An 11,578-nucleotide genomic window follows, 5' to 3' on the forward strand; every position below is an offset into this window, starting at 1 on the left:
GTGTGTATTGGCTCAGCTTTGCATCTGGGGCATCTGGGGCTCGGTTGGTACTGAGTGAGTGAGTGAACCAACGACTGAGGGAGGGCCAGGCTTTGGCTGGAAGCTCGTGGACAGGCCAAGGATGGGTTCATCCTTCTTTGAATTATTGCTACATTTTCTTCACTCAACAAACCTCCATTAGGCACCCACTAGTATTACATAGTGGACACTGGGAGGCTTGAGGTCCAGCAGGGGGAGATGCTCATACAAAAGACCGAGGTCAGAAAGTGTGTGTTCATGGGCCACGAGCATAGCCCAGACAAGCTCGATGGATAGGGGCTGAGGGCAGGAGAGCGTTCAAGGTCGACGAGGCAGGTGAGCAAAGCCCTAGAGGCAAGAGTGCCCCTGAGAGTGGCCAGGTGGCTTCCTGGAGGGCGCTGGGCTGGGCTGAAGGATGCACCTCGGAAACACTGGCCACAGGGGGGTGGTTTTTAAACAGCGGTCTGACAGGTCCATGAAAGGAGAAAAGAGGAAACACGGGGAACACTGTCTGAGAGGTGCCAGAGGGTTGGGATGCCTCAGAAAGAAAGCGGGGCTCAAAGAAGGGCTGTGACCGCGTTACCAGGTGTTCCCGAGCCGTCAGAGATGGTGAGGAAGGAGCAAGACAGAGGGACATAGGTACTGCTGGTGAGTGGGCAGAAGGCATGTGACCGGCATGCCCCACCTCCAGGCTCATCGTGTTATCAGCCTCACATGTCGTATCCTTTTGGAGATTACTTCTATACATTCTTTTTTTAAAAAAAAATATTTTAGCCAGGACATGGAAGCAACCTAAGGGTCCATCAACAGATGAATGGATAAAGAAGATGTGGCCCATATATACAATGGAATATTACTCAGCCATAAAAGGAAACGAAATTGAGTTATTTGTAGTCAGGTGGATGGACCTAGAGTCTGTCATACAGAGTGAAGTAAGTCAGAAAGAGAAAAACAAATACCGTATACTAACACATATATATGGAATCTAAGGGAAAAAAAAATGTCATGAAGTACCTAGGGGTAAGATGGGAATAAAGACACAGACCTACTAGAGCATGGACTTGAGGATATGGGGAGGGGGAAGGGTAAGCTGGGACAAAGTGAGAGAGAGGCATGGACATATGTACACTACCAAACGTAAAATAGAGAGCGAGTGGGAAGCAGCCACATAGCACAGGGAGATCAGCTCGGTGCTTTGTGACCACCTAGAGGGGTGGGATAGGGAGGATGGGAGGGAGGGAGACGCAAGAGGGAAGAGATATGGGGACATATGTATATGTATAACTGATTCACTTTGTTATAAAGCAGAAACTAACACACCACTGTAAAGCAAGTATACTCCAATAAAGATGTTAAAAAATTTTATTTATCTATCATTTATTTTTACTTGCATTGGGTCTTTGTTGCTGTGTGCAGGCTTTCTCTAGCTGTGGCGAGTGCGGGCTACTCTTCGTTGCGGTGCGCGGGCTTCTCATTGCGGTGGCTTCTCTTGTTGCGGAGCACGGGCTCTGGACACGCGAACTTCAGTAGTTATGGCACGCAGGCTCAGTAGTGGTGGCTCGCGGGCTCTAGAGCGCAGGCTCAGTAGTTGTGGCACACGGGCTTAGTTGCTCCGCGGCATGTGAGATCTTCTCAGACCAGGGCTCGAACCCATGCCCCTTGCATTGGCAGGCGGATTCTTAACCACTGCGCCACCAGGGAAGCCCTGGAAATTACTTTTGTCTGTTGTCTCCAATGGTCTACAACAGGGTAATGTGATGACTTGTGTGTGTGTGTTGTGTCCAAAGTATGTGGACAAGAGTCAAGTCCATAATTGCATTTATTTAGAAACTCATACTCTATAAGTTTCAAGAGTCATAAACCCTAGTCTGGCTTTGTCACTTACTGACTCTCAGAGGTAGTCACTGACTTGCCTGGACCTCAGTTTACCTGTTTGTAAAATGATGGTGTTGGGCTGCAATTTTTTTTTTTTTGGTGGTACGCGGGCCTCTCACTGCTGTGGCCTCTCCCGTTGCGGAGCACAGGCTCCGGACGCGCAGGCTCAGCGGCCACAGCTCACGGGCCCAGCTGCTCTGCGGCATGTGGGATCCTCCCGGACCGGGGCACGAACTCGTGTCCCCGACCTCGGCAGGCGGACTCTCAACAACTGCGCCACCAGCGAAGCCCCGGGCTGCATTTTTTTAAGCAGCCTCCCAGTTCTTAACAACAGCAACAAAAACAAGCATCAGCTGTTACCCATGATTCTAGGCAAGTTCCGAGTGGCTGATCGTAGCCTGAGTTTGTATCTTTCGCGTATACTCTGGATCTCTATGGATGAGAGGGTGGACTGAAAAATTTGATAAAATCGAAAAAAAAAATTCACATAAAAAATGAAATGTTGAAGTAGTCGTAAAGAATCAACTATAAACTCTGAGGCATCTTCAGGTAAAACTCTCCCGCTGATACGCTCTGGGTTCATCCACCATGGGGTTTGTTGCTTCACGTTTTTGTCTTTGTTACTCCTTCCTCAGCTGGTTTTGTCTGCTCTTCGGTGAGCAGCCTGGCCACCTTCTTGGACCCCAGATACTCGACAGTTCCATATGCCGCCATGGCCAGACTCAGGACGCCCAGGAGGACGTAGAGTTTGACGCTGACACACAGAAACATGCTGTATCCGAACGCGATGACGAAGCCCAGGGCTTCCCACAGGCGGTAACTGGCAAAGGCGGCCTCCTTGTTCTTCTCAAACAGGACCCCGAAAAGAGCTGCAGGGGGGAGACGGGTGAAAATGTGGCTGTAAAACCGCAAACGACCTTTCTGATCATTACCGAAAATATGCAACTTCCCCACGGCCCAGTTTTCCCAATAAAACCAGGACCTTCCTTTGTAAAAACTGGAATTATTTCACGCTGTGGATGATAGCAAGTCAGGTGATGTTCTCTAGCAGTGAAGAGCCATCATATATACAGGAAACAGAATAGATGAAAGTTAGCACTGTAGGGGACGTGGCCCAAGCCCGAGCTTTGCAGGTAAGAAAAGCAAGGCCGAGAGGTGGGACCCGTGTAGGTGAAGGCGAGAAGGGGGAAGGCCATTCATTCCTGCACTTAGGGGAAGTGCACAGTACATAAGTTATTCAACCGTGGGGTTTTGGGTGCCTGCCGCAGGGCAAGGGGATTACCACTGTGTGGGCCTTTCCTTCCCCTCCTGGAGACTTTAGGGGTAAGAGCGTTCAGCCAGGTGAAGCCTCCAAGTGAGACTGCCCCACACCGAGTTCTTGATGAAGGGACTCAAACCCCCTTGGGTGTTTTTTTTTTTTTTTTTACATCTTTATTGGAGTATAATTGCTTTACAATCGTGTGTTAGTTTCTGCTTTATAACAAAGTGAATCAGTTATACATATACATATGTTCCCATGTCTCTTCCCTCTTGCGTCTCCCTCCCATCCTCCCTATCCTACCCCTCTAGGTGGTCACAAAGCACCGAGCTGATCTCCCTGTGCTATGCGGCCGCTTCCCACTAGCTATCTACCTTACGTTTGGTAGTGTATATATGTCCATGCCTCTCTCTCGCTTTGTCACAGCTTACCCTTCCCCCTCCCCATATCCTCAAGTCCATTCTCTAGTAGGTCTGTGTCTTTATTCCTGTCTTACCCCTAGGTACTTCATGACATTTTTTTTTTCTTAGATTCCATATATATGTGTTAGCATACGGTATTTGTCTTTCTCTTTCTGCCCTTGGGTGGTTGTCTGAAGGTTTGGGAGAGAAATGACCTGAGTCTGTGATAGGGGCTGAACTGTGTCCCTCAAATCCACATGTGCTAGTTCTGGCCCCCAGGACCTCAGAGTGTGACTGTATTTGGAGTTGGGCCTGTAGAGAGGTGATCAAGTTAAAGGAGATCATCAGGGTGGGTCCTAATCCCGTGTGACTATATGAGAGGTGTCCATATAAGAAGAGGAGGTCAGGACACAGACATGCACAGCGGGACGGCCACATGAGGACACGGGGAGAAAATGGCCGAGTACATGCCCAGGAGAGAGGCCTCAGGGGAACAGCCCTGCCACACCAGGATCTCAGACCTCAAGTCTCCATTTCTGCTGTATTTTGTCATGGCAGCCTTAGCAAACTAGTACAGTCTGATAATGCTTCTAGGTGAAGGTAAATGATTTTCTGTTCCTGTTTGCAGTGTGGTAAAGTTTCGCCGAACGGGAATCAACCCCATCCCCAGGACGTGAGCGAGGCAGCAGTGTGTCTGGAAGGTGGACACTTAGGAAGGGAAAGTTTTCAACAGGGGGACCTGCCTGAGCATCCCGGCCGATGTCCTGCTGCACTGCCCGGAGCTGCCTGGTCACCATGCCTACCATTTTGTCTGATGGACTTGCCCTGCGTCCCCCTGTCCTCTGCTAGGCCGTGGGTTCCCTGAGGCAGGAACCCATCTTATCTGGAATGATAATTCCAGCGCAACCCAGCGTCAGCGAAAATCCTTATTGAATGACTGAGTGGACCCATGGGTGGATGGTGACTCATGAAGTGGCAAAACGCTGAGCCCGGTCCTGCAGTGTCAGCACACCCCTGTGGGTCAGCACGTCCTGCGGGTCAGCACACCTCTCAAAGGATAAACAGTAACCCAAGTAAACGGTGGGCAGTCCTGGGGGGAGAGCTGCTCCTTCCTTTTCTCCCCTTCCCCTTACAACCCAAAAGCCCACGCTGGTGAGGCAGTCCAGGTAACAAAGGACACGTGACCACACACAGCACGGCACGGGACAAGTCACCCCCTTTGCATGTGGGTCAGATAATGTATGAACCAAAATGTCAAGCGTGGACTCCAGAGCGGGGGGGATGGGCAGACAGCCCCGAGCCCAGCGGGACCAGACAGAATCTGCACCCGGAGTCCTGCATTCCCAGAGGCAGCACAGTCCGCAGGGCGGCGGGCATGTCCTCAGAACTGTCCCGCCTACAGGGCGGGCAGCTGTGGTGGGGAGAGCTGATGGCAGAACTTTCATGCACATATTCATTTTTCAGCTTTCATTCTGTTCCTTTAACTTTGCCCCTTTCCTTCTACCCCTCCCCTTCTCCCCCCACGTTTAGAACAGGAGAGGGGAGGCTTGTAGGGGGGAGGGGCCCCTCCAGCACTGGGGGGAAAGGTCTGAGGGCAGCAGCAAGGTCTCCTGCAGCCCTGCCTGGAAATGTCAGTGCCCAGGAGACGCCCCTTGGCATTTGGTTACTCAGATGTCCATCTGCACAGGAACCGCTCAGGGTGGGGGTCCATCGGGCAGATATAAGACATGACATAAGATACACATTTTAAACAACACATGCCTATTTGGGAAAACTGGAGGCTGTCTGGAACATTCAGAAGGAGGTGTGCTTCTTGTGTGGAGTCTGCAAAGCGCCCTCTCTAACGGAAGTGAACGCACAAAGAGAACCTAATAACCACACCCTGGCACTTAACTTCTGAGATTACTTAAAGGTCTCTTGTCTTTCTTCTGAGGGTGACTCTAAAATAGGACCTAAAAACAAGATGCTAGAGAAGAAAATCCAAGGTGAGACACTATGGCTACAAGCGGTGGATTATGTCCCGTTCTCCGGCGAAAAGGTCCAGCTGCTTCCTTAGCGGGTTGCGGTACCTGACAAACGCACCCTGATGTTTTGAAAATCCAATAACACAGCCAACTCTAGCTTTAAGTCAACGTTTTTGGTCTATAGGTTGGGGTCTTTAGGCGAGTTCAAGGTTAGGTTTAGGTCGTGACAATTATAGACCACTGTGCTCCAGGATAAGGGGACCCACTGCCCACTCTCTCCTGGGCAAGTTCTGGTTCAAGTCCAGTTCAGCCTTTTAAGTGGCTATGGGATCCTCAACTTCCTGAGGTTTTCCCATAAACTTAAACTTTCTGGGCCCTCAGAGCCTTAAATGCCAAATGAAGAACTTGCCATTCTGTGAGTCTGATTCTGAACTGTGACCCTGGTGAGGGGATCCACCCGCAGGGAAGAGAGGTCGAGTGGCTGTGAGCTCACAGCCTCGCGTGCAGAACAGCTCAGCAGTTTGGGAGGCAGGAGGGGCCCTCACCGGGATGACCTGGAACCCAGAAGTCTGTGGGAAGCTGGCTATGCCTCTGGATGAACGACAGAGACGGAAGAAGACGTGTGACAGCTGGACAAGAGGGAAGGACCCCTCCCTTGCCCCCTCCTCAGATGGCTGTGTCCAGGAGAGGCTGGATCACGGCTGGCAGAAGGCTGATGTCAGCAGCCGGAATTGCCGTCTAAGAAAACGCAGAGAAAGGGAGTCTGGGGGACTCCGTTTGCCCCCACTTGGGAATATGGCCCAGCCTGAGGAGGAGAGGGCAGAGCCAGTCATAACTAAAGTCAGGCTTTTGGGGAAATTACTCATGATCTGTTTCCTATTTTAATCCAAACGTAAAGAAGACAGCACATTAATTGTGTCAAATTCCAACCGTTAAGGACACGGAGGGCAGAAGGGAAAGACATGAAAAAGAGAAGTATTCTCAAAGCAATAGTTCAACAATTCTGAAATTACATGTGAGCTAGGATTGAACAAATAAGCAATGTGGTATACAGAGTGGAAACTGGGTTTCTCACGGTCGAAGAAAGAAGTTACAGATCAGCAGTGGGATAGGGGGTGAGAAGGGGGTGCTAGAATGAGCCTGTGCGCTGGGACGTCAGTGTGAGTTCAGCCTTATTTTATAGATAGATATAGATAGATAGATATGCAGATACAGAAATAAATAGATGTGTGTGTATATATGGGCCAGTAAGCATATGCCCATCTCCTCACTCTGTCCACTGACAGTGCCTAGAAACGGTGTCATCTCAGTAGCAATGAGCACACCCAGCGCTCAGATCTCACTTCCTAATACCATTCTCCAATAAAACACACCCAGGCTTCTTGGAGAAATGGCTAATCTAGGGCTGGCACAGGAGTTACCAGATGAGCCTAGACTATTCTGGAGTGCCTAACAGTGAGGAAGTACTAAAAAAAACCCAAAATAGGTAGTGGTGGGGGGGGGGGGCGAGTCGAAAGGACACAGGTGCCAACGGGAAAGACCCCAGTCGCCAAAGTTGGAACAATTAGAGCAAAGGAGTAAGTAACGTAGCATTGGATTGTAACCCAAAGGATACCATAAATACATGAGCCCATACTGATGTAGACAAACTTTTGAGTAAATAGCTAAATAAACTGGGGAGGAGGGACAAATGTTCGTCCTAGAAGAACTATACCTAATGCACCTACACACTCCTCTTCCAGGAGGTGAGGGGTAATTACTTCCCCCTGAATTGTAGCCTTGGTGACTGGCTTCCAAAGAACTGACAGTGGAAGGGAAGAGTAGCCCTCTGTGTGGGAGGAGCCAGACCCTGGCTTGACCAGCGATCAAGGTCCACAGCATCAATGACCAGTTATGTGCTGTTCTGTACCCGATCAATGTGATGAGAAAGGCACTTCACTCTGGGGTCTTCCTCCCCAAAACCCTTAGCTCTAGCCTAATCATGAGAAAACATCAGATGAACCTAAATTAAGGGACAGTCCACAAAACACCTGATCAGTATTCTCCCAAAGTCAAGGTCATCAAAAACAAAGAAAAATGAGAAATTGGCACAGACCAGACAAAGGAGATGGGATGGCTACATGTAACATGGTGCCTGCCTGGGATCCGGGAGCACACAGAGGATGGTGCGGGGGAAACCTGGAGAAATTTGAGTAAAGTCTGAAGCTTCGTTATGTACCAATATTAATTTCTTGGTTTTGACAAATGTACTGCAGTTTTGTAAGATGTTCGAGTTAAGGGAAACAGAGTGAACAGTATATGGGAACTCTGTACTGTCTTGGCAACTTTTCTGTCGATCTAAGATTATTCCAAAAGAAAAAGGAAGAGAAAAGCCTGCTTGCAGCCCGACCTGGGAAAGGCACCAGGTGGAAGTGACCGGATGCTGACCCCTGTCGTCGGATGGCAGGATGTGAATGAGTCTTGTTTGTTTGGAAAAGACAGGATACATGAACTGGACATGTAAGAGAAGACAGGTTTTTTGAGTTTATCAACATGAAAACAGCCCCATTGGTGGCTGACAGGGCAAAAGAGTATTTTTAGGCCAGACATTCTGAATCTCAAGTGCAGGCATTGGCTCACAAGGGTTGCCATGGCAACGGTACCCCCTTTCGTGAACTGTCAGGGCGGATAAACAGAAAGCCGCCCAGATCACGGGCTCCAACGGCCGGAGGGATCCCCGGAGCCCAGTGGGAACATGGGCAGTGAGAAGCACGGTTCTGCCCCAGGACGGGGGGGCCTGGATGCTTCCCGCCCCTGATTTGCCTCTAAACTGGAGAACTGAAACAATCAGTTTGTAAACTGAGAGGTGATGACTGAAAAGGAGGGTTAAATTGTACTGACTTGTATCCAGTCTCATTAACTAGGAAAGTATGTGGCTCACAGATCTTCTTAGAAGAGAGACACGTTCAGGGAGAATAGGATTAGAAATCCAACTTGCTATTGAAAAAGCAAAAATGAGAGAGAGCTGATCTTGGGAGGTGGCAAAAGCTACACAAAATGTCCAGTTTTTGAAAATACAGAGACGGTATGGATGGACCACGCTGCAGGGTGGTGAGCCCGAGAGAACCTGGTGGAGCCAGCCTGCAGGGAACTCAGTCATTAAAGCATCCCTCCTAGGGCTTCCCTGGTGGCGCAGTGGTTGAGAGTCCGCCTGCCGATACAGGGGACACGGGTTCGTGCCCCGGTCCGGGAGGATCCCACATGCCGCGGAGCGGCTGGGCCTGTGAGCTATGGCCGCTGAGTCTGGAGCCTGTGCTCCGCAACGGGAGAGGCCACAACAGTGAGAGGCCTGTGTACCGCAAAAAAAAAAAAAAAAAAAAATCCTCCTAGCCAAGATGATCGCCAGTATAGACACCAAAAGAAATTCTCAAATCGTACACGAAAACAACAATCTTCCCCAGCAACTGATTTTTCCTTGAAACAAATTACTTTTGATCTGAACAAAAAGACAGAAATAATTCATTTTAAATTAGCATTCCTTATTCAAGGAGGTCTTTATCCAAGTTATTCACTGGACCTCATGTAACTCTGCACAATTTTGACAGGCTCTGCCTGAGGGTCTCTCATGTCCGTGGAAAGAAAAGGAGAGTTAAAGCAATTACTCCTATATCTCAGGGAGAAAGAAAACCAAACATTTTATTTGCAATCATTTGAAACACCTAAGGAATTATTGTATGGACTATTGCATGGCTGCTGACTTCTAATGTGTAAATACGGTAAAAAATTCAAGTGAACTCAGAGATGTCAGCTAATTAGAAAGCAAGACGGCAGAAGCATTTGGACTGTTCAGTAAAATAGTGGGGGTCTTTCACACCTCCTCTGGGATGTTGAAAGCAATTCTCTCCTGACGCTCCCTGGGGAAAATGCCTAAGATTCCTACGGGGGAAGTTGTGACCTGCACTTGTTTAGAAGTCTGCACTGCCAAGAAAAGCTAGCGTGGTGTCTGTGTACCTTTCCCCTACCGATTAAGTATTTCTTCTGTTGAGCAACATTGCAGCCCAGCCTGAGACTAGTTTGTCATTGCTTCCACCAACTGACCTTTGTCCAAACACACCAGATTATGGCACCGAGCCTCACACACCTTTGTCACCTGGTTCAGAAGTTCAGGAGAGCCTCCTGCCAAGATTGTGAAACCCAAACCCCTTGGTTCCAACAGCACGGGGTTTGTTCAGTGATGCTTTCAGCTGTTTCATAAGCCAGCAACAGATAAGATAGTAAGGAGAGGCCGTCCTGGAGTATTGAGTCCACCATGGGTGAGGTCACGTGTACCTGTTCTCTTTAGGTGTAGGGACAGCGGCCAGGCCTCCTGTCCCTGGAAACGCTGGCCTGTGGCTTGTTTGTAGATTGGCCTGACCCAGTTTCCAGTCCCGGGTGTTTCCCTGATAAGGGCTGAATGGTGGGTGGTGTTTCCAAAGGAAGAGGCTCTCTTCTGAGCCAAATTCACCTCTGGGGCCCTGGGCTCACGCATCTGCAGGATGCCGGCTGTGTAGACGGCTCACGTCCTGGGGCCTCCGACACCCTCCCGCCCGGGGCCAGGGCCGTAGGTGGTTCGGGAAACTCAGGGCCAAGGGTTCCCGCCCTCAGCCCTCGTCCCATTAGGTCACCCAGAACGCAAGCCGCCCTCCGTGTCCTCCATGGGCCACCCGCCAGCCCCCTTCTCCCCTCTCTCCCGTGGTCTCCCCCCCAGACCCAGTCAGCTACGGCTCATCCCTTGGCAGGACACACCGCCAACCCGCCAACCCAGGGCGCCTCTTGACACGCGGGGAGCCTGCGTCCACAGGAGGCCTCCCTGGGCCTCGGCTGGACGTCTCCTCCTGGGCTGCGGCCACTCCCTTCCCACCCGCCATGGGCGGCCCGGACTCCCACCCACTGCAGCCCAGGGAAGAGCTCCCTGCACCACAGTCTGAACCCTGGGCCTCCAGCCTAGGCCTGGCTCCGGCCGTCCAGCTCCCCACGTACTCGGGGCTGCTGGGACCTCTTCCCCTGATGCCCCCCGCCTGCCTCTCCCGTGTCCCTCACGTCCGCAGCCTGGCCTCCGAGGCCTTTGTTGAACGTCTGGTGGCCGCCGTGTCGGGGTGCAGGGCCCCGCAGGGTGCCGGACAGCACTGGCCATGCACACCGCTCTCAGCGGCCTGAGGGCAGCTCTCCAGTTCCCCTGCGCTGGCCGGGGCCCCCCTGCCCTCAGCGGCTCTGCCCGCCTCGCCTCTCACCCGCCCTCTTTGCAACATCAGCCGAGGCTGCGGCTGGACCTCCGGCCGGAGTCCCGCTCTGCCCCAGGCCCAGGCCGGTGGCCGCGCTTCTGCAGGGGGCGGCGCGCTGAGGCTGATGCCGCCCGGCTGGCCTACATTGGCGAACGAATCCTCGCAGGACTGACGGCAGGCTCGCGGTGAAGACCGTCTGTTAGGTCGTCGCTAGCTGTGGCTCCTCTAGGAAGCCACGTGTCTCAGGTGTGAATTAACTCCTTTCCTCGTGGTGACAAAGGGGCCGTATCCTTCCTTCTGACTGCCTTCCTCTGTGTTCCAAAGAAAGGGCACCCCTCCCCTCCCGGCCAGGGGCCTCCCTCCCCCACCTTCTCGGCCTCCTTTTCTGGCCCCTCCCCTCACAGCCCTTCAGTCTGAATCTAAAATCCTATGAGAGGGACTTCCCTGGCGGTCCAGTAGCGAGGACTCAGCACTCTCACTACGGCGGCCCAGGTTCAATCCCTGGCCAGGGAGCTAAGACCCCGCGTGCCGTGCGGCGCAGCCTGAAATAATCGTAAGTGATACGCGCCCCAAACAGCCCCTTTTCAGTGCTGGGTGCCCCCGCCGGAGCCCTCTCTGTGTCGTGTTCAAGCTCAAGCCAAGCCCCTCAGCTGATGTGTCCAGGTCTGTGGGCTCCCTGCCACCTTCAGCCTGGGGATCCCGATGCCCAGCCTGGCCCGGGGACCACTGAGTCCCTGCGTCCAGAAGCTCCGCCCCTCGGCCTCCTTCCCAGCCTCCGCCCCTGCCCTCCACCTCCCGGCGGGTCCGCAGGGTCCCCTGAGC

General features: G+C 51.9%; 1 protein-coding gene across 1 annotated transcript in view; it reads right to left on the reverse strand.

The window, feature by feature from the left end:
* Positions 1-2,225: 2,225 nt before the first annotated feature.
* Positions 2,226-11,578, reverse strand: part of UNC93A (unc-93 homolog A) — a 29,110-nt gene continuing 19,757 nt past the window's right edge. Inside the window, exon 8 of the mRNA XM_029223554.1 lies at positions 2,226-2,762. Coding sequence (XP_029079387.1) covers positions 2,497-2,762 — 266 coding nt within the window. The 3' untranslated portion in view covers positions 2,226-2,496. The remainder of the gene's footprint in view (positions 2,763-11,578) is intronic.

Source organism: Monodon monoceros, unplaced genomic scaffold, assembly GCF_005190385.1.
Source record: "Monodon monoceros isolate NGI ecotype Baffin Bay Population unplaced genomic scaffold, NGI_Narwhal_1 Super_Scaffold_15, whole genome shotgun sequence".
NCBI classification, from domain to species: domain Eukaryota; kingdom Metazoa; phylum Chordata; class Mammalia; order Artiodactyla; family Monodontidae; genus Monodon; species Monodon monoceros.